The 22,098-nt window shown below is 38.9% G+C and overlaps 4 protein-coding genes across 4 annotated transcripts; 3 read left to right on the forward strand and 1 right to left on the reverse strand.

The window, feature by feature from the left end:
• Positions 1 to 228: 228 nt before the first annotated feature.
• On the forward strand, positions 229 to 2,077 carry LOC138596251 (vascular cell adhesion protein 1-like). The gene is made up of 4 exons (XM_069667875.1): positions 229 to 622; positions 1,128 to 1,433; positions 1,535 to 1,795; positions 2,028 to 2,077. Exons 1-4 carry the CDS (start codon positions 229 to 231, stop codon positions 2,075 to 2,077), a joined length of 1,011 nt encoding a protein of 336 aa, XP_069523976.1.
• A 2,558-nt stretch (positions 2,078 to 4,635) lies between these two features.
• LOC138596252 (vascular cell adhesion protein 1-like) lies at positions 4,636 to 6,507 on the forward strand. The gene is made up of 4 exons (XM_069667876.1): positions 4,636 to 4,663; positions 4,931 to 5,299; positions 5,805 to 6,110; positions 6,212 to 6,507. The coding sequence occupies exons 1-4, from the start codon at positions 4,636 to 4,638 to the stop codon at positions 6,505 to 6,507; spliced, it is 999 nt and encodes a 332-aa protein (XP_069523977.1).
• A 3,713-nt stretch (positions 6,508 to 10,220) lies between these two features.
• On the reverse strand, positions 10,221 to 13,764 carry LOC138596253 (phosphoenolpyruvate carboxykinase [GTP], mitochondrial-like). The gene is made up of 4 exons (XM_069667877.1): positions 13,716 to 13,764; positions 13,076 to 13,213; positions 11,006 to 11,101; positions 10,221 to 10,759 (listed from the first exon to the last, which is right to left on the reverse strand). The coding sequence occupies exons 1-4, from the start codon at positions 13,762 to 13,764 to the stop codon at positions 10,290 to 10,292; spliced, it is 753 nt and encodes a 250-aa protein (XP_069523978.1). The 3' UTR covers positions 10,221 to 10,289.
• A 4,739-nt stretch (positions 13,765 to 18,503) lies between these two features.
• LOC138595625 (vascular cell adhesion protein 1-like) lies at positions 18,504 to 21,435 on the forward strand. The gene is made up of 7 exons (XM_069666954.1): positions 18,504 to 18,574; positions 18,842 to 19,213; positions 19,527 to 19,832; positions 19,934 to 20,191; positions 20,424 to 20,511; positions 20,627 to 20,663; positions 21,009 to 21,435. Exons 1-7 carry the CDS (start codon positions 18,532 to 18,534, stop codon positions 21,060 to 21,062), a joined length of 1,158 nt encoding a protein of 385 aa, XP_069523055.1. The 5' UTR covers positions 18,504 to 18,531; the 3' UTR covers positions 21,063 to 21,435.
• The last annotated feature ends 663 nt before the right edge of the window (positions 21,436 to 22,098 follow it).

A 22,098-nucleotide genomic window follows, 5' to 3' on the forward strand; every position in this document is an offset into this window, starting at 1 on the left:
TTTTATTTAAAGATGTTTAATGTTCACAGTTTGAACTTTATGTAGAAACAAGCAGGAAAAGAAGAGCAGACAGAGTTACTTTCAACTGTTCATGTTCTGACTGCAAAGTGAAGTGTTTTATACTGATGTGTTAACAGCACAGTGAAAAAGACCAGCATGCAACACATTACCTCTTAGTTTATCATCAACATTTTCTTTGTGCAGATTTTGCTCTACATTATAATAATCATGAGTCTGTATTTTACAGATGCTACGACTGATTGTCGGACTAATTGGTCACATTTCTTTGTTACGACACCGAAGAAGATGAAAGCACTGAGTGGATCTTGTTTGCAGATCCCATGTAGCTTTAGGGCTAAACCAGAAACAGACTTCATCAGCACAAGAGAAACATTTGGAATGTGGATTAAAAGTGACAGCAATCTAAACAATGCGATTTATAACAGCAGTGAGAGAGTTAACACCTATCCAATGAAGATCACTGGAAACCTGAAAGAGAAAAACTGCACCACTCTGTTTTACAACTTAACCACAACATACACAGACAAATACTACTTCAGAATAATAAACTGGCCATTCATAGCAACAGCTGTTTGTGATCCTCTTCACATAACAATTGAAGGTAAGAGAGATTTGTTTTTATCAGTCACTTTATAATGTTGTTGTTTGTTATAAACAGTGAAATCAGTTTCTTTGGTCCGAATAGAAAACTTTTTATTGTTATTTTACTTTGTCATCAGTTTATATTAAACTGAGTCTGTTGTTACAGTTTGACATTAAAATGGTCAAATGTAAGAATACTAAATAGAACAGACTTAGACTGCTCACTTTCAAGACAGAAGTGTCGCCGTCTGTGACAGCTGCAGAAAAAGTGATGCCATTTTGTACTCCTTTTTTATTGTAAAACTTTGTCATCACTTCAAATTCTGGTTAAACACTGAGTCTGTTGTTACAGTTTGACATTAAAATGGTCAAATGTAAGAATACTGAAAAGTAGAACAAACTGTTATTTATACTTTGTTCGCTTTCAAGACAGAAGTCCCGCCGTCTGTGACAGCTGCAGAAACAAAGTGAGTAAATTTAAATGTATGCCTCAGTGTAAAACTTGTGTCTAATTTAAACCACAGATTCTCCTCGGAGCCCCAGCATAGAGATCTCAGGTGATCTGAAGGAGAAGGAGTCTGTCAATATAACCTGCTTAGCTTTCACTCCCTGTCCACACTCCCCTCCTAAACTCACCTGGAATCTCCAACAACACTCTCACAACAACATGGAGGAAAACACAGATGGAAACTTTACAACTAAAATCCAGGAGACCATCACTCTGTCAGACAAACATGATGGATACAACATCACCTGTTCTGCCAAATATCCTGTGAATGAAGGAAAAGATCCGAAGACAGCAGAGGAGACAAAGACTCTCAGTGTTTCATGTGAGACAACCAGAGTTTGTTATTGGATCCTGTCAGCACATGATGATTTATGCAATGTCAGCTGTTTTTAATGAATAAAGTTAATCTCACTTTTTCCTCAGATGCTCCTAAAAACACCTCAGTGTCCATCAGTCCATCAGGTTTGGTGTCAGCAGGTGAGCAGGTGATCCTGACCTGCTCCAGCAGAGCAAAGCCTCCTGTCAGTCACTTCATCTGGTTCAAGACCAGCAAAGATGGAAGCATGAACGTATCTGAAGGAGAGTTTTACAGCTTCACTGTGACTGATGGAGGAGTTTATTACTGTGTGGCCCTGAATGATCTCGGTAATCAGACGTCATCATGGATTAATTTAAATGATGCAGGTAAATGTAGAACTGTAGTGAATCTGCTTTATCCAACACGCTCTCTTTTCTCTTCTGTTTGCTTATTTAACCCTATAAAGCAACTTTTACAAAGTTCTTGCACCATTATGTGATACAATAAATGTAATTAACAAGTTTACACTTTTAGTTAAAGGTGGAATTAAAGTTACGGATTTTACAGAGACATAACACCTTCCATTAAGCAGCAGGTGACCGTGCTGTCTTGTTACAGGTGATCCAGAGTTTGGGGTTGTTGTCTGCGTCACAATGAAGATCCTGTGAATTGTAATGCTCTGCAGTACAATCATCATCTTTGAGTGGTGAGACAAACTTTCCGACAATATGTTCATGACTTATTGGTCTCTGTACAATGTTCTTACAACACTGAAAGTAAACTTTTATTCTTGTTTATTAATTCCATCTTCTTTCTTTCAGTTGGTTTAGATCAAGATGCTGCAACAAACCAGAGGAGGTGAGCTACTAGCTGAGGACAGGTTCATCATTCTTTCAACAATAAAGGAATAAAGCTTTGATTTTGAAAGAGCAACGTTTTCTGAGTATGTGTCATTAACACTGAATAATCATACAGAAGAATTCCTTCAGAAACAACAATGTTTAGATATCCATGTCTCCATTACATCAGTGACAGGAGAATGCAATGGAGCCAAATGTCATTAAGGAGAAGTGATCTTACTTTATATTGACTGATTGGTTCACAGAGACAAACTCTCAGTGCTGCTGGTATTTCTCTTTCAGCTGCATTAAAGTCACAGCCGAGCGCTGACACCACTCCCTTTGTGTTGTGTTATTTTCACAGGAAGCAGTAGAAGCAGACGATGTGAACAGAGTCATTGAGATTCAAGCATCATGAAGGAGAAGAGGACGACATCATGTTCACCATGAATAGAATACTTCTCTATTTCTCGTCCTCTAATTCTGAATTATTAAATGGTATTACTCTGCAGCAGATTGGTGACATGAACAAAAGATGGAACGTAAATAGGACAGATGTTTTTATTCTTTAGCAGATAACTCAAATATAATATACTGCAGCTTCATCTTTACACTGTGTAGGTCTGTGCTGATTTGTGTTCTTGTTATTGTAATTCTCTTTATTTGCCTTCATGCTGTTTTCTTTGGATTCAAAATATCTAATTTCAGAAGAGAAATTAAAACGTTTTATTGATACATCAAAACAAACCTTTTTTTAGGGTTTTTACAAAGTTTGTTTTCCATTATATAATAAAGAAAAGGTCATTGTTCACACAATTTGCTATTTGTCTTTTTATTTGCTCCTCTCATGGAGTTAATGAATAACTCATCAGTCACTATCATTTCATCATATGAAAAGCTTGTGAGTCGGCAGGACGAGGAAAGCAGTCTGCAAAATGTTTCGTAAGTTCCCCTTGAATGCATTTGGTTGTATTTTTTGTGGTAAATAATCATGAGGATTAATATAATCCAGCTGTTGAATAATCTCTACTTTTATTGACAGGTGCACATATTACAAACATTATAACACAGTCAGCAGTTTGCTGAAAGTCCTTTAAGAGAACTTCTCATTCATTGTGAGACACATCAACTGTAAAAGCTGCAGCATGCAGTCGACTCGTCTGGTTTCCATCAGTACTTGACGTTCTCATGCTGAAGATGCTGCTGTAAGTGCAATGAAACATCAGCGTGAAAAGCTTCAGGTTTCTCACTGTGTGGTTAATGAACCAAAATGAGTCAAAGAGAAGTGGTGGAAAGTAACCTGATGAAGAGTGCTGAGAAAATACTGAGAACTTTAAGTACAAAGAGGAAGTTGTTCATTTTTTCAAAATATATTTTATATGTACTGACAAGATAAGGCCTGTGGCTCACACTAAATACATGACTATATTAGTGTGTGCTACAAACTAAATATTAATATTACTGAACAATGAAAATAAACTACCAGTTACTCATCTGGTAGAGCACGTACCATTTAAAGCTGAGTCTTTATCACAGCGGACCAAGTTCAATTCTAACCTTGTCCCTTTGCTGTCCGTCATTCTCTCTCTATCCCCCCTTAACTGTCCATCTTTAACTGTCTCTACCCATCCATCCATCCATCCATCCATCCATCCATACATTATCTACTCTGCTTATTCTATTCAGGGTGGCAGGGGGCCGGAGCCTATCCCAGCTGTCATTGGCCGAGAGGTGGGGTTACACCCTTGGCTGATCGCCAATCCATCACAGGGCTGACACATATTGACAGCAGCTTTTCACACTCACACCTACGCCTACGGGCAATTTAGAGTCACTAATGAACCTGACGAGCATGTCTTTGGACTGTGGGAGGAAGCCAGAGTACCTGGAGGGATCCCAGGCATGCACAGGAACATGCAAACTCCACGCAGAAAGGTACACTTCGTCCGAACTGGGGTTTATACTAGGAACCTTCTAGCTGTCAGGCAACAGTGCTAACCACTGCACCATCGTGCAGCCTCTGTCAACTTCCTCGTTCACAGGGTGAGAGCAGGAAGGATGAAGACTTCTTGTAGTTCTGCAGCTTAGCAGGGAGGTTACTGGTCTGCTGCAGTTCTGCTGAAAGTCACACATTTTAAAACATTGTTTCTCTTCTTTAGCGTCTCGCAGCATGTTTGGTAAGATCAAATGTTACTGCTTTTTATGTTTGAGCTATTTATTTAGCTGCTTTTTAGAAACACTATACAAAAAAACATATTTCATTTCTTCAAAAGGAAAAATGCTTTGTTTCACAGATGCTTTGATTAAGACATTGAATAGTAACTTATTATCAAATCCAGGTGATGGGTGTCCTTGCAGTCCTGTGTGTGAACATGTTGACAGCCAACATGTTACAGAGTGTCTTCTCTCTTTCAGGTGAGCTGTTTGTTCTCTCACTTTTATTTAAAGATGTTTAATGTTCACAGTTTGAACTTTATGTAGAAACAAGCAGGAAAAGAAGAGCAGACAGAGTTACTTTCAACTGTTCATGTTCTGACTGCAAAGTGAAGTGTTTTACACTGATGTGTTAACAGCACAGTGAAAAAGACCAGCATGCAACACATTACCTCTTAGTTTATCATCAACATTTTCTTTGTGCAGATTTTGCTCTACATTATAATAATCATGAGTCTGGTTTTACAGATGCTGATTGTCGGACTAAATGGTCACACCTCTCTGTTACGACACCGAAGAAGATGAAAGCACTGAGTGGATCTTGTTTGCAGATCCCATGTAGCTTTAGGGCTAAACCAGAAACAGGCTTCATCAGCACAAGAGAAACATTTGGAGTGTGGATTAAAAATGACAGCAATCTAAACAATGCGATTTATAACAGCAGTGAGACAGTTAACACCTATCCAATGAAGATCACTGGAAACCTGAAAGAGAAAAACTGCACCACTCTGTTTTACAACTTAACCACAACATATACAGACAAATACTACTTCAGAATAATAAACTGGCCATTCAGAGCAACAGCTGTTTGTGATCCTCTTCAAATAACAATTGAAGGTAAGAGAGATTTGTTTTTATCAGTCACTTTATAATGTTGTTGTTTGTTATAAACAGTGAAATCAGTTTCTTTTGTCCGAATAGAAAACTTTTTATTGTTATTTTACTTTGTCATCAGTTTATATTAAACTGAGTCTGTTGTTACAGTTTGACATTAAAATGGTCAAATGTAAGAATACTAAATAGAACAGACTTAGACTGTTCACTTTCAAGACAGAAGTCTCGCCGTCTGTGACAGCTGCAGAAAAAGTGATGCCATTTTGTACTCCTTTTTTATTGTAAAACTTTGTCATCACTTCAAATTCTGGTTAAACACTGAGTCTGTTGTTACAGTTTGACATTAAAATGGTCAAATGTAAGAATACTGAAAAGTAGAACAAACTGTTATTTATACTTTGTTCGCTTTCAAGACAGAAGTGTCGCCGTCTGTGACAGCTGCAGAAAAAAAGTGAGTAAATTTAAATGTATGCCTCAGTGTAAAACTTGTGTCTAATTTAAACCACAGATTCTCCTCGGAGCCCCAGCATAGAGATCTCAGGTGATCTGAAGGAGAAGGAGTCTGTCAATATAACCTGCTCAGCTTTCACTCCCTGTCCACACTCCCCTCCTAAACTCACCTGGAATCTCCAACAACACTCTCACAACAACATGGAGGAAAACACAGATGGAATCTTTACAACTAAAATCCAGGAGACCATCACTCTGTCAGACAAACATGATGGATACAACATCACCTGTTCTGCCAAATATCCTGTGAATGAAGGAAAAGATCCGAAGACAGCAGAGGAGACAAAGACTCTCAGTGTTTCATGTGAGACAACCAGAGTTTGTTATTGGATCCTGTCAGCACATGATGATTTATGCAATGTCAGCTGTTTTTAATGGATAAAGTTAATCTCTCTTTTTCCTCAGATGCTCCTAAAAACACCTCAGTGTCCATCAGTCCATCAGGTTTGGTGTCAGCAGGTGAGCAGGTGAACCTGACCTGCTCCAGCAGAGCAAAGCCTCCTGTCAGTCGCTTCATCTGGTTCAAGATCAGCAAAGATGGACCCATGATCGTATCTGAAGGAGAGTTTTACAGCTTCACTGTGACTGATGGAGGAGTTCATTACTGTGTGGCCCTGAATGATCTCGGTAATCAGACGTCATCATGGATTAATTTAAATTATGCAGGTAAATGTAGATCTGTAGTGAATCTCCTGTTTTGAGGCAATCTCGTCCTTTTCCTTGTTTCTGCTGCTGTGAAGCTTTGCTTGTTCATTGTGTTCATATTTTGACTATAATGTAATTTTTACAGCATTTGTATGAAACGGTTCTATAGAAATAATGGCAACATTTTTTTACGTTTTTTAGTCACTTGGTTTCTTGTACTGTTTTATTAAGGAACAGAGAACTCTCTACTCTGGGATTTAGCTCTTGGAGGGATTGTTGTCATCATACTCATCTTCCTCACGGTCTCTATCTGGTAAGTTTTGCAAAACTACGTTCCTAAGGAAATGAGTATGAGTATGCAATCTTCTGTTTCTACAGCAACAGAATCTCCACCTTTACATCTTTGTTCTGTTAGCATGACTCAAGTTTGACAAAGCTTCTTTGTTCTTGTCAGTATAACCTACCTATCTTCTACAACTAGCTTCTAACCTAGATTTGGCGTGATTAATTATTAATTATTATTTTGCAGTATTTTTTTTTTTTATTATTTCTTTGTTTGTTTTGTTTTGGCGGTCTAATAAACTTGAAACCAATGACTGTATGTAAAGATGGTCGACACGTCTCCATCTGCTCTCATTGTACAAAATTGAAGCCAAAATACCCCAAGATGGGCACTGCCATCTAGTGCTGGTGTTGTTTTTTGGAGCGAGAGAATGCACAGTAGAGATCTCAGGGTGGAGCTGCTGTTCCTCCTCTACTCTGCTAATCTGGAACAGATCAGTTGCAGGAGCCGTATGTGATATTGATCGTGTATTTTGATTTTATAGTTTCACTCATGTCCCATATGTTAACATGGAGGAGGCGGGCTTTATGACCTATACTGCAGCCAGTAAGCAGGGGTCGCTGGAAATATTTTGGCTTTCCTTTTAGGAGCTAACATGTCGTCCATCTTTTTAAACAGTCTATACCTGAAACTGTATACTTATTATGACCTCTCTAATGTCCTCCAGGTGGTTTAAGTCCAAACATCAAACTCCTCAACAGACTGAGGTGAGAATAAGCTGAACTGTGTGTTGTAATGAGATTTTATAGTATATCTGTCAACAGTGACTCTGGCCTGATATGTAAAGCATCAGTCTTTAGACTCAGCAATATTTAAGAAGTTAGCGGTTAGTGGTGGGTTAAATATTAGGGAAACACAACCAATGTGACAAAACAGCCTGTAAGCATCACTCTAACACAACTATCAAACAAACACAATTTTTTTGTCGTTTCAGTTTTGATTCAGAAAGTGTCTAAAGATAAAGCAGATTTGATTTAATCAGAAAGTTATAGATAAATGCAGCTTAAGTTTGGTTCTGACTTGAGGAAGCTGTTTCTTTATTGTCAAAGGGATCTCGATATATTCTTAAAGCATATCAGAAAGATATTTTGGCCAGACTTTAACATGATTTAGAAACAAAGAGCAAAACTTTAAATTCTATTCTGTAGCTAACTGGAGGCAGTGTTAAGATTTATGCAAAGGAGGAATGTGCAGCAGCAGTTAGAAAGTCAAACTTAGCCTAGTTATAGTCTACCATAACTTTACTTGTTTATATGGTCTAAATAATACATAAAAATAATGCTCTAAACTAACAATTTCTTAAATGGAGAAAAGTTGTTATAAAATATTTACATCAAGTGACTGCCAGGTGTAACCAACAGTCAAAGATTATACTAGCTGTTCAGAGAAAAGAGTAACGTTAGTAACTTGGAAGGAACAGCTAGCTGGCGCATTGGATTAAAATGTTATTTGAGTACTTGGGAGTCCTAAATAACATTTAACAAAGATAACACATCAAGTTAAAAAAGGTTATACCGTCAACTTTGTCCTGACTGAATATCCAAATGTCAGATATGTTAGCATAGCATTAGTTCATTTTCAAGTGTGAAGTTAGAATTAAAACTAGTGTGTAAGAAGAAAACAAGTAGTCAGAGCAACCATGAGCATGAGCATGTAGAGGCTGAATAATAGAGGCCCAAGAATCAAACCCTGGGGGACTTCATTCAAATTAAATATCACTAATGGAAACAACAAGACTCCTGCATTCAAGATATGCCCTGAAAAGGTATTTGATTTATTTTTCAGAGTCAAAGAGATGGCATGCTGGCTCTTCAACAGTCAGCCAGCGTAACAGAGGACAACATCCACTACGGAGAGATCAACTTTTCTGCACGTAAACCTGAACCCGTCTCTGTCTCAGTGCAGGACAGTGGACAGCAGCAGGATACGCTGTATGCAGAGGTCAAAGTGTCTGAGGCAACAAACAGCTTAAGACAGACTGCTGACAGCCCAGAGGACCTCTATGCTCAAGTGAAGAAAAAATGAGTATTGTTTTAACACCACATTTAGTTTAGTTTCCTAATATGCAGTCATTTTGCTTTGCTTACACAAGATGTTTTATGTTAGTTTATTACTAAAACAGGAAACTATACACTTTTAAAAACAATTCAAGGAAAAGGTATGCCTAAATGTTTATTTAGAAAATGCTATGACCAAAATAACATGGCTGAGTTTGTTTGATTAAAGACAGGAGACATTCAGCAATCACAATCCATATAGTAATATGTAGTATATAATTAATCACATTATCAGAGCTTGTATTTGTGTTCCAACCTTGTTGCTGTGTTTAGTAATCTGCATGTCACATATGTGCAAGAGAAAGTTGAATCGTCTGTAAGGGACTGTTGAGAATGAATTATAGTAAACTAGACTATCAATCATTTTAGTTTCAGTTTTGCAGTATTATCATGTGTAATAAGGCATTTTAGTCTCATTTACATGCCTATTGTGTATTCACTTTCTTTCTTAATTTGTAAACCACATTTTCATTTGTATTTTAATTACTATAAAAATGAACATGAGACATAGTTTCTGTATTTGAAGATATTTATTCATTGCACAGTAATAAAAACCTTGGCTTCTAAAAATACCTAATAATCTCAGTCGCATTTATTGGTCCAACATTTTTACATAATGTGCGTAAACATCACCTGAAATCAAAGAATTTAATCACAAACATTACAAAAGTGGAAAGATGAATTATGCATAGTAATCCTCGGGCACAGGGAAATCAATATATTGAATAGTTAAAGGACTTCTGGTTTATGTATATGTAAATACCAAGTTTAACTCAAAATGAGGGGCATTTCATTAGACTCTGACAGTAGTGCATTAAAGAGCTAACGCTAAAATATATTTTAAATCTTTCTGTGAGTAAAAATGATAAAACCTAATCAATCTTTGTCAGAATTTTGCAAAAATAAAAAAATCTTTGGGTATCAACCTGTAAACATTAGCAGCCATGAAACTGTTAAATGTCTCAAAGGCACTACAGGGCCATGTTGATGTTGCTTCAGTATCATGCCCAGTTATGTGAAAGAACAGAGGTAGAGACGTGTGCTTCTCGAGCTTCACAGAAATCTAACCTTCATGTTGTAAGCCAAACCTCCCTCCTACCACCAACCCAGCACCAGTCCCTCAGTGTTGCAGCATCTCTGTCAGGTAGTAATCAAAAGGTGGGGAATGCATCTCAGATTATTATCTTCTCTAACCTCACTGACTGTGTTTTCATGCAAAGAGAAATAACATCTTTCTTGCTTTTCTGAATTATTAACAATTAAGAATCCCAGTTTTTATGAATAAACCCCAAACAGTTTTCTAACTAACCGGGTTCAGGTCTTAATTCTCAGTGTATGTAAACTCAGCCAGTGACTCTGATTGCGCCCAAATAATCTGAATCCTGTTTTACTAAAGACTTCCTCCCTGTTTTTTGATGGACTTCCTGTCAGTAGGTTTTTAATTGTGCACTCTGTCCTCCAGTGCCTTCAGCTCAGCCTCCACCTGAGCTGGCAGATCAGCTCCAACTTGCTGAGTGAAGTAAGCTCTCAACTCCTTTGTCTCCTTCTGCCAGAAAGGCGCAGGCACGTCAGACAGAGCACCCATATCAACATTGCTGCTGAGACCTGTAGTGTCGATGGCGCCATCTTCTGGCAGCCAGCCAATAATGCTCTTCTTGGCTGCCTCGTCCTCCCTCTCCCGGCTGCAGCGCTTGAAGATCCACTCCAGTACGCGGGCGTTTTCGCCAAAGCCGGGCCAGAGGAAGGAGCCGGTGGAAGGGTCCTTTCTGAACCAGTTGACGTGGAAGATCTTGGGCAGATGAGTGGGGGCCTTTCGGCTCTCCATGCTCAGCCAGTGAGCGAGGTAGTCGCCAAAGTTGTAACCGAAGAACGGGCGCATGGCAAAGGGGTCATGCATGATCACCTTTCCTGAAGGAAATATGAAACACTTTAGATGTAGTAATAGTCACTTCCTTACCACCCCATGATCATAAAAATGTCTTAAACAGGGAAATTCAGTAATGTTTGATGTATAACAAGTGATGACAAAAGATAGTCACAAAAAAAATTCACCATGAACGCTACAACAATCAAGTCTTTTTTCAGATCTGTAAATCAGCACTAATATATGTAAAGGATTTAGACTACAGGAAAATAATGTGTGTGAGGTTGTACCTTGATGCTCAGCAGCTGCTGTGGCTTCCGACCTCATTGCTGCTCCAACAAAGACTCCATGCTGCCAGTTTAAGGACTCGTAAACCAGAGGGACTCCTGAAACATAAGCATGCTATCATTTTCTTGCACACTTAGTTTTGTGTTGTAAGTGTTGACACCCCATGTCAATATGTAATAAAGATTGTAGGTGTAATGACTCAAACATATATGTTAAAAGGGACATATTTTAGCTATGCCATCAATCTTCTATTATTCTAATTGAATCATATTGGATAAGTTTGTTTAATTTTTAAAAGTATATACATATTTTAATTTAATTATTTTTCAGAGCCTCTCTGTCTTTCTGAAACGAACAAGTCGTTTTGCCATTGAAAGGTTTGACCATGACAGTATTTGGAGTGACAGCACAGCCCCTCCCCAACGTGTGCGATCCCACGTGAGGAAGCGGCCGCACTGCACAGTCACTCCGAAGTTGTAGAAAACATGGCTGCTCTAGGATCGGTTATTCGGCCTTATATGTACGAGCCCGAATTGGCAGGAGGTATCGGAAGTTGAAATCTTGACAACAACTTGACAACAAGCTAGTGAAGAAGGCAGCCTGAGGTGAATGATGATTGGTCGATTTCAGTGAAAGCAAGGTTCTACGTAGAAACCTGCAGCTGTTATGAACGGCCTATTTCAGAGGCTACCTTTATAAAAACTATTCTGGAAAAACACGGAATTATGGAGTTTTTACTTTTTCACAGTGAACAATAAACACCCAAAAATGTGAAACCCATACAAAATGTGTGAATATCCATTAAAATGAAACGGCCCCTTCAAAGAAGAGAAGATCGTACTTTATTGATCCCCAGAGGGGAAATTCAATAGAAGTCAGCACAAACACCGTTGTCAACAAGGACTCGAACCCAAATGCATGACTCAGGAGGCAAAAGTAGAAAATAAACAAATCTTTAATTATTAAAGTGCAACAGAAAATCACTCACAAGGAGGAAAAAGGTCACTATTAAAGAACAACAGAAAATCACTCACAAGGAGGAAAACCTACTGACAAAACCAAGGGCTTGACAAAGTATCAAAATAAAAGTACAAAACCTGACAAGACGGGCATGGAGCAAATGCTGACAATTCCTGAAGTGATGACGGCACGGAGCTGGTTTACTGGCACACGAGACAAGGGAGCACAAAGACTAAATAAACTTAGGAGGTGAGGCTAATCAGACACAGGTGAGACAATCAAGGGAGCAGGTGAAAACAATAAGGGCAGGGCACATAATCCAACAGGCGGGAAAACACACAAAGGCAGGAAGTAAAACAAGACAAAACATACATAGGGCTACAAAATAAAACAGGAAACACTAAAAACCAAACTCAAGACTGTGATAGTAGAACTCATGCAGAAAATCTCTAGACAATAAAACACAAATGAATTACATAACTAAACAAGACTAAATCAAGACAAGAACACAATATATTAAATACAAAATTGAACAATGAAAACTCATGACAGGGAGACAAAGTGACATGGTTAAACAAGAAATAATAATTGAACACCCAAAATACAAGAAAACCGGAACTAAACTAGAAACTCATGACAACCGTTATGTGAGGAAGGCCGTATACAGTATACTTTGTATTTGATCCTCTGTTGTTCAATTTATATCAGTGGCTTTACTCTGAGATCTGTTTTGTGCACACTATTTCATGGCTCAGTTTCAGTCTGAATTAAACATACAATAGTGGAAGGAAATGGCAGTCATGACTGTAATATCGCTTAAACTTTATAGAAACTACTTGCAAAATATCTTTCCTCTGTTCCTCTATTAAAAAATGTTTTGCCTTTTCGTTTCCCTAATTAATTGTTTATAATATATCTTGCCTTTATCTCTCCCAGACATGATATTTGTAGACTTCCTTTTCTGGTTGCTTTATAACAAGGTAACTTCACCTTTTTAATCTTCCTTCCCTCTTTGCCAGTCACACCACTGATGACTAAAAACTACATGTTTAAAATGTGAAATCATGTGAAAATGCTTTTATCAACAGTTATGGAATGAGATGAGCACCAACCTTCTGGCCTTCTGCCACCGAAAATAATGGCATCGATGGGGACGCCCTCCTCACTCTCCCAATGGGGGTCAATGATAGGACACTGAGCCGCAGGGGCACAGAAGCGGGAATTGGGGTGGGCACACGGAGTCGAGTTTCCTTTTAACAGATGTTACGGCCTCTCAAACTAAGTATAAGACAAAACAAAGGCTCACAATGAGGACCGCAACATATTTAAAAAGGACGCCACACAACAGAAGAATGTTTGAAAACCCACAGGGTTTTAATTTGTTTATTGAATAAAGAATCAGAAAATCATCACTACGAAAATAAGTGATAAGGGGAAAAAAAGGAGCTGGAGACCCCGGCCAAAATGAACAAAAGTGGGCAAGTACTGGGCCAGCCACGCAATGGACCGTCGCTCCCAGCACCTCCCCCTAAACTACCTAAACTGGGAAAATCGTCATAAAACAAAAGACGAAATAACTAGACTACCGGAAATCTCCAGCCCAAACTAAAACAACAAAACCCCAACAATATAAATACATGTTGAGGGGAAAAGGACCTGTGGAAAAGAATACAACCAAAGTTAGGAGGAACAAAAGAAAAACCCTCCTCACCACGAGGTTGCTGTCTGCGTGTGCGTGTCTGCCCTCCTCACTCTGCTCTCCCTGCACCTCTATATCTCCTCCCCCTCCCTGAGCGCTCATTGCACTCAGGTGCGCAGCAGGCAGAAGGAGGATGGAGAATCAGAGACACAGGGAGAGAGAGAGAAAGGAGCAAAACAAAATTAACTGGCCACACGTAACACAAACACCTGCACATGAAGAACTGGCTGCAGTCTGTGTTCCTGCTGCAGAGCCAGACGGACATTTCTTACCAGCACTATGCCTTTATATTATTTGTTCATTATTTAAATTTTTCCTCACAGATAATCTGATCTGAATTAATTATTTAATAAGCCCAAATACTGTCTGTTCATGAACTATGGAAATGATTTATTAGGCTAAAAGTTTCAGGAGAAATAGAAATCACGTCATGCCGATCAAACCCGACCTCACTGATGATCACTCTCACACGTAGTGTTACCTGCTGACAGAGAGATTCTCCTGCTCCCTCTGAATTCATTCATTCACCCGTAATAAAAGTTAGCAGGGAAATAACTGATCATGACAAGAGGTATTTTTTTAGATTCAATTTAATAGAAATGAATCTGTTTTTGCTACTTTGGATTGTTAGACAACTTATTTTTTACTCAGATTTTCACTCAGAAAACAAAGCAAATCTGCAGTTATTCACTGCATTTTATATATTTTACGACAAGTTATGATCAATATTTCGTTCTAAACGATCACAGGTTGTCAAATACCAACTCATTATACCGACGTTGTTTATAGTCGGTTTCAAGGCGCCCTGTAAAGTCTGTTTTAAGGTCTGCTTCTTCCTCTCTGCGGTATGAAACTCCGGTGATGTTGTGAAGTTTCACAGAAGTCCGATCTGTTGCAGCGTCCAATCACTCACTGATATCTAATAAGGGGGCGTGTCGGCCAGTAAAAGACTTCCGTGGAGGCTGTTCTCGTGTATCCTCGCTTATCGCTCCTCGGAACTTCCTCCTCTCTCCTCGCTCCTCGCTCCTCCGAGCTGCGATAAGAGCTTTAAGACAGTCCTCAATATGGTGGCTCCGGAACTACTTCCGGTTCGGGCGAGGAGCGGGGAGCGAGGAGCTATCAAGTTAGAGACTTGGGAAGCAGCTACTGTATTGGGAGACACAGCAAACCTTCTTGCCACAACGCGCATTGATGTGCCATCCTGGATGAGTTGCACTACCTGAGCAATTTCTTCAACACCACCTCATGCTACCTCTAGTGGTGAGGGCACTGGCAAAATGCAAAGGTGACCAGAAATCAACCAGAAAGGATGAGGACAGGGAAATGGTCTGTGGCCACCACCTGCAGAACCATTCCTTTATAGGGGTTGTCTTGCTAATTGCCTCTCATTTCCACCTGTTGTATGTTCCATTTGCACAACAGCAGGTGAAATTGATTCACAATCAGTGTTGCTTCCTAACAGGACAGTTTGATATCCCAGAAGTGTGATTGACTTGGAGTTACATTGTAATGTTTATGTGTTCACTTTTTTTTATTTGTGCAGTGTATTATGTAATAGTAACATTTGAAAAAATGAACAACTTCCTCTTTGTACTTAAAGTTCTCAGTATTTTCTCAGCACTCTTCATCAGGTTACTTTCCACCACTTCTCTTTGACTCATTGTGGTTCATTAACCACACAGTGCGAAACCTGAAGCTTCTCACGCTGATGTTTCATTGCACTTACAGCAGCATCTTAAGCATGAGAACGTCAAGTACTGATGGAAACCAGACGAGTCGACTGCATGCTGCAGCTTTTACAGTTGATGTGTCTCACAATGAATGAGAAGTTCTCTTAAAGGACTTTCAGCAAACTGCTGACTGTGTTATAATGTTTGTAATATTTGCACCTGTCAATAAAAGTAGAGATTATTCAACAGCTGGATTATATTCAGGAGTTAATCCTCATGATTATTTACCACAAAAAATACAACCAAATGCAATTTCTCTTCTGAAATTAAATATTTTGAATCCAAAGAAAACAAATCCAAACAAAAGACGAAATAACTGGACTACCGGAGATCTCTAGCCCAAACTTAAACAACAAACTAAAACAGCAAAACCCAATAATATAATTAATGCTGGGGGAAAAGGCCTGTGGAAAGCAAAACGGAAGTTAGGAGGAACTAAAGAAAACCCTCCTCATCACAAGGAAATCCCAAACATCTGTTACCATTAGGGGTTTAACGGTATGTGTATTCGTCCCGAACCGTCACGGTACGAACGTCATGGTCGAGTGCATTCAGTCATAGGCAGAATACGTCAGTAGTAAAAGACTTAAATAGAATAAGATAAAAAACAGGAATAAGAATAAAAATATAAAAAGCAATACATGTTATACAAATAGTACAAAATATGTACAACAGGTGTGACAACAAACAAACAACAAACAGAAGAAGAAGCAGAGGCGTAACTATGGCAAGCTCAGATGACACAGGAGCTGGAAAACCCGCCTGCTTCATTTAAATCAGCTGTGTGGGGAATTTTCGGGTTCCCAGTTGACTACAATGGCGATGGAGTGCGAGTGGTGGATCGGACGAGGACAGTGTGTCCGCGTCGTTTGACAGTTGTGCGGTATGTCAGTGGAAACAATGGAACATGCTAATGACGTGCATTTCCATCCATTTACCTAGGAAGTTGGAATTCGGAAATGGGAATGATGTCACATTCGAGTTGACCACGTTCCAGTACAGTCTGTAGTTCCAGTACAACAAGTCAACTACAGAACAAATATAAGGTCCACAACTTGTCCACAGAGAGAGGTTGGACAGTACTGTGAGTACGGCTGATTTAATGAGACACAAATAAGACAGAAGTGATAATAAACAGTTAATACTACAGCTTTCATTTACTGTTGATGCACGGAGATATGAGGTTGGTGTTGGTGAGGTTCCTCCGACTTTCTGAGTCGGGAAATCCAACCTCAGGGGGCCTTCCAGTTGAAATTTTCGACTGGGAACTCTGAAATTCCGACTTCCGAGTACAAATGGAACGCACGACAGCATCACCCAGATGTGCCTATCACCAGAGCGAGGCAAAAGTTAACGGGGGTCCAACAACTCATCCGCACTGTTTTAAAAAGCCCCTAGATGTGAAAGCAGACAGAGCCAAAGACATTACCAAAGCTATTGGCATTTACATTTCAACGGCTCTGCGCCCTTATGCAGTAGTAGAGGACCCCGGCTTCAGGTATTTATTAAAAGTGCTCGATGCCTCGTTACAATGTCCCTTCCCGTGCGCACATAAGCCAGTCCGTGGTCCCTGCCCTTTACAGGCGTACACGAGCGGTGATAGAGCACGAGCACAAGGTGTCCGCTGCACCCGCTGTTGCACTAACAACTGAAGGATGGACTTCCGGTGCCACTGAAAGCTATCTCACAGTGACCGCACACTTTGTTAACTCCGAGTGGGAAATGAAAACTCTTTTAATTGTTTAATAAAATAATAATAAAATGGCAGATATTTTATATTTTGTTTTATATTTAACATTGTATTTATTTTGTATTAACATCAGGAGATGTCATTCAGTTCTTATTGCTTGTTATTTTGCAACAGCTCTGGCTGAAGCAATTAAAACACTCCCTTGTAATTTTGTAATATTTTCAAAAGATGCTTTTCGGTTTGACTTTATTTTACATTTTTGTTGGACCTCAGTCAATATAAAAGCGTGGCCTATGTGAGATAATTTTTTTACTGTTTGTATTTTCCTTTCTAATACAGTGAAATATGTTAGAGTTCCTTATTTATATAATGATAAGTTACCAAAGATGCCTGTTGTCATATGCTACACTATATGCTATACCTGCTACCTCAGTTCATCCCTAAAAATGCATCAACTATCTCAAGTAGTTCTAAAGGACCGTAGGACTAACAAACAGTAACGTAAACTACTGTCTGTTCAAAATACATGAAAAGAAACCTGGAACTATGCTTTTGGGACCTTTTGTTGCTTTTTTCCTGTTGTACTGAACTCATACCAAACCGTGACCCCAAACCGAGGTATGTACCAAACCGTGACTTCTGCATACCGTTACACCCCTATTTGCCATGAAGGGTCTGTTCTCAATTCTGAAGTAGTATCTGTCTGTATATGTTGTGGTTAAGTTAAAAAATGCAGTCGTGCAGTTTTTATTTTAGTAGAGTGTGTACCAGAGTAAGCTGTCCCTACCCATCCATCCATCCAGAGCCTATCCCAGCTGTCATTGGACCCTGGACTGATTGCCAGTCAATCACAGGGCTGACACATAGAGACAGACAACCTTTCACGCTCATACCCACACCTACAGGCAATTTAGAGTCACCAATGAACCCGACGAGCATGTCTTTGGACTGTGGAAGGAAGGCGGAGTACCCAGAGGGAACCTACGCTTGCACGCTTGCCTCTAGCTGCGGGGCAACAGTGCTAACCACTGTACCATCGTGCAGCCTCTGTTACTAACCCAAAAAAGCCAAAATGGTTACAGCAGAAGATGCAACAAAATGTAACTTCCTCATTCACAGGGTGAGAGCAGGAAGGATGAAGACTTCTTGTAGTTCTGCAGCTTAGCAGGGAGGTTACTGGTCTGCTGCAGTTCTGCTGAAAGTCACACATTTTAAAACATTGTTTTTCTTCTTTAGCGTCTCGCAGCTTGTTTGGTAAGATCAAATGTTACTGCTTTTTATGTTTGAGCTTTTTATTTAGCTGCTTTTTAGAAACACTATACAAAAAAACATATTTCATTTCTTCAAAAGGAAAAATGCTTTGTTTAACAGATGCTTTGATTAAGACATTGAATAGTAACTTATTATCAAATCCAGGTGATGGGTGTCCTTGCAGTCCTGTGTGTGAACATGTTGACAGCCAACATGTTACTGAGTGTCTTCTCTCTTTCAGGTGAGCTGTTTGTTCTCTCACTTTTATTTAAAGATGTTTAATGTTCACAGTTTGAACTTTATGTAGAAACAAGCAGGAAAAGAAGAGCAGACAGAGTTACTTTCAACTGTTCATGTTCTGACTGCAAAGTGAAGTGTTTTACACTGATGTGTTAACAGGACAGTGAAAAAGACCAGCATGCAACACATTACCTCTTAGTTTATCATCAACATTTTCTTTGTGCAGATTTTGCTCTACATTATAATAATCATGAGTCTGGTTTTACAGATGCTATGACTGATTGTCCGGATAAATCACACCTCTTTGTTTCGACACCGAAGAAGATGGACGCACTGAGTGGATCTTGTTTGCAGATCCCATGTAGCTTTAGGGCTGAACCAGAAACAGGCTTCATCAGCACAAGAGAAACATTTGGAGTGTGGATTAAAAGTGACATCAATCTAAACAATGTGATTTATAACAGCAGTGGGACAGTTAACACCTATCCAATGAAGATCACTGGAAACCTGAAAGAGAAAAACTGCACCACTCTGTTTTACAACTTAACCACAACATATACAAACAAATACTACTTCAGAATAATAAACTGGCCATTCATAGCAACAGCTGTTTGTGATCCTCTTCAAATAACAATTGAAGGTAAGAGAGATTTGTTTTTATCAGTCACTTTATAATGTTGTTGTTTGTTATAAACAGTGAAATCAGTTTCTTTGGTCCGAATAGAAAACTTTTTATTGTTATTTTACTTTGTCATCAGTTTATATTAAACTGAGTCTGTTGTTACAGTTTGACATTAAAATGGTCAAATGTAAGAATACTAAATAGAACAGACTTAGACTGTTCACTTTCAAGACAGAAGTCTCACCGTCTGTGACAGCTGCAGAAAAAACACAAAGTGAGTACATTTAAATGTATGCCTCAGTGTAAAACTTGTGTCTAATTTAAACCACAGATTCTCCTCGGAGCCCCAGCATAGAGATCTCAGGTGATCTGAAGGAGAAGGAGTCTGTTACTATAACCTGCTCAGCTTTCACTCCCTGTCCACACTCCCCTCCTAAACTCACCTGGAATCTCCAACAACACTCTCACAACAACATGGAGGAAAACACAGATGGAAACTTTACAACTAAAATCCAGGAGACCATCACTCTGTCAGACAAACATGATGGATACAACATCACCTGTTCTGCCAAATATCCTGTGAATGAAGGAAAAGATGTGAAGACAGCAGAGGAGACAAAGACTCTCAGTGTTTCATGTGAGACAACCAGAGTTCGTTATTGGATCCTGTCAGCACATGATGATTTATGCAATGTCAGCTGTTTTAAATGAATAAAGTTAATCTCTCTTTTTCCTCAGATGCTCCTAAAAACACCTCAGTGTCCATCAGTCCATCAGGTTTGGTGTCAGCAGGTGAGCAGGTGAACCTGACCTGCTCCAGCAGAGCAAAGCCCGTCAGTCACTTCATCTGGTTCAAGATCAGCAAAGATGGACCCATGAACGTATCTGAAGGAGAGTTTTACAGCTTCACTGTGACTGATGGAGGAGTTCATTACTGTGTGGCCCTGAATGATCTCGGTTATCAGACGTCATCAGGGATTAATTTAAATGATGCAGGTAAATGTAGAACTGTAGTGAATCTGCTTTATCCAACACGCTCTCTTTTCTCTTCTGTTTGCTTATTTAACCCTATAAAGCAACTTTTACAAAGTTCTTGCACCATTATGTGATACAATAAATGTAATTAACAAGTTTACACTTTTAGTTAAAGGTGGAATTAAAGTTACGGATTTTACAGAGACATAACACCTTCCATTAAGCAGCAGGTGACCGTGCTGTCTTGTTACAGGTGATCCAGAGTTTAGGGTTGTTGTCTACGTCACAATGAAGATCCTGGGAATTGTAATGCTCTGCAGTACAATCATCATCTTTGAGTAGTGAGACAAACTTTCCGACAATATGTTCATGACTTATTGGTCTCTGTACAATGTTCTTAAAACACTGAAAGTAAACTTTTATTCCTGTTTATTAATTCCATCTTCTTTCTTTCAGTTGGTTTAGATCAAGATGCTGCAACAAACCAGAGAAGGTGAGCTACTAGCTGAGGACAGGTTCATCATTCTTTCAACAATAAAGGAATAAAGCTTTTATTGTGAAAGAGCAACGTTTTCTGAGTGTGTGTCATTAACACTGAATAATCATACAGAAGAATTCCTTCAGAAACAACAATGTTTAGATATCCATGTCTCCATTACATCAGTGACAGGAGAATGCAATGGAGCCAAATGTCATTAAGGAGAAGTGATCTTACTTTATATTGACTGATTGGTTCACAGAGACAAACTCTCAGTGCTGCTGGTATTTCTCTTTCAGCTGCATTAAAGTCACAGCCGAGCGCTGACACCACTCCCTCTGTGTTGTGTTATTTTCACAGGAAGCAGTAGAAGCAGACTATGTGAACAGAGTGATTGAGATTCAAGCATCATAAAGGAGAAGAGGACGACATCATGTTCACCATGAATAGAATACTTCTCTATTTCTCGTCCTCTAATTCTGAATTATGAAATGGTATTACTCTGCAGCAGATTGGTGACATGAACAAAAGATGGAACGTAAATAGGACAGATGTTTTTATTCTTTAGCAGATAACTCAAATATAATATACTGCAGCTTCATCTTTACACTGTGTAGGTCTGTGCTGATTTGTGTTCTTGTTATTGTAATTCTCTTTATTTGCCTTCATGCTGTTTTCTTTGGATTCAAAATATCTAATTTTAGAAGAGAAATTAGGATGATTGAAATGAGACATTTGAGATGATGGAGGAGCAGAAAGTGTGAAAACTTCTTATTGATACATCAAAACAAACCTTTTTTTAGGGTTTTTACAAAGTTTGTTTTCCATTATATAATAAAGAAAAAGTCATTGTTCACACAATTTGCTATTTGTCTTTTTATTTGCTCCTCTCATGGAGTTAATGAATAACTCATTAGTCACTATCATTTCATCATATGAAAAGCTTGTGAGTCGGCAGGACGAGGAAAGCAGTCTGCAAAATGTTTCGTAAGTTCCCCTTGAATGCATTTGGTTGTATTTTTTGTGGTAAATAATCATGAGGATTAATATAATCCATCTGTTGAATAATCTCTACTTTTATTGACAGGTGCACATATTACAAACATTATAACACAGTCAGCAGTTTGCTGAAAGTCCTTTAAGAGAACTTCTCATTCATTGTGAGGCACATCAACTGTAAAAGCTGCAGCATGCAGTCGACTCGTCTGGTTTCCATCAGTACTTGACGTTCTCATGCTGAAGATGCTGCTGTAAGTGCAATGAAACATCAGCGTGAAAAGCTTCAGGTTTCTCACTGTGTGGTTAATGAACCAAAATGAGTCAAAGAGACGTGGTGGAAAGTAACCTGATGAAGAGTGCTGAGAAAATACTGAGAACTTTAAGTACAAAGAGGAAGTTGTTCATTTATTCAAAATATATTTTATATGTACTGACAAGATAAGGCCTGTGG

This window comes from Semicossyphus pulcher, unplaced genomic scaffold (genome assembly GCF_022749685.1).
Source record: "Semicossyphus pulcher isolate SPU_LCO1_2020_fin unplaced genomic scaffold, fSemPul1.0.p SCAF_18, whole genome shotgun sequence".
Classification (NCBI taxonomy): domain Eukaryota; kingdom Metazoa; phylum Chordata; class Actinopteri; order Labriformes; family Labridae; genus Semicossyphus; species Semicossyphus pulcher.

What these genes read in the sequence shown, in the direction of transcription:
- LOC138596251 (XM_069667875.1), top strand. Translation starts at nt 229, where the DNA reads ATGAGTCTGTATTTTACAGATGCTACGACTGATTGTCGGACTAATTGG. An exon ending in AAAGACTCTCAGTGTTTCAT is followed by an intron (nt 1,434 to 1,534) that starts GTGAGACAACCA and finishes CTTTTTCCTCAG; the next exon opens with ATGCTCCTAAAAACACCTCA. An exon ending in GATTAATTTAAATGATGCAG is followed by an intron (nt 1,796 to 2,027) that starts GTAAATGTAGAA and finishes GTCTTGTTACAG; the next exon opens with GTGATCCAGAGTTTGGGGTT.
- LOC138596252 (XM_069667876.1), top strand. Translation starts at nt 4,636, where the DNA reads ATGTTACAGAGTGTCTTCTCTCTTTCAG. An exon ending in GAGTGTCTTCTCTCTTTCAG is followed by an intron (nt 4,664 to 4,930) that starts GTGAGCTGTTTG and finishes CTGGTTTTACAG; the next exon opens with ATGCTGATTGTCGGACTAAA. An exon ending in AAAGACTCTCAGTGTTTCAT is followed by an intron (nt 6,111 to 6,211) that starts GTGAGACAACCA and finishes CTTTTTCCTCAG; the next exon opens with ATGCTCCTAAAAACACCTCA.
- LOC138596253 (XM_069667877.1), bottom strand. Translation starts at nt 13,764, where the DNA reads ATGAGCGCTCAGGGAGGGGGAGGAGATATAGAGGTGCAGGGAGAGCAG. An exon ending in AGAGGTGCAGGGAGAGCAGA is followed by an intron (nt 13,214 to 13,715) that starts GTGAGGAGGGCA and finishes ATCTGTTAAAAG; the next exon opens with GAAACTCGACTCCGTGTGCC. An exon ending in CGGTGGCAGAAGGCCAGAAG is followed by an intron (nt 11,102 to 13,075) that starts GTTGGTGCTCAT and finishes CTTATGTTTCAG; the next exon opens with GAGTCCCTCTGGTTTACGAG.
- LOC138595625 (XM_069666954.1), top strand. Translation starts at nt 18,532, where the DNA reads ATGTTGACAGCCAACATGTTACTGAGTGTCTTCTCTCTTTCAG. An exon ending in TCTTCAAATAACAATTGAAG is followed by an intron (nt 19,214 to 19,526) that starts GTAAGAGAGATT and finishes TTTAAACCACAG; the next exon opens with ATTCTCCTCGGAGCCCCAGC. An exon ending in ACAATCATCATCTTTGAGTA is followed by an intron (nt 20,512 to 20,626) that starts GTGAGACAAACT and finishes TCTTTCTTTCAG; the next exon opens with TTGGTTTAGATCAAGATGCT.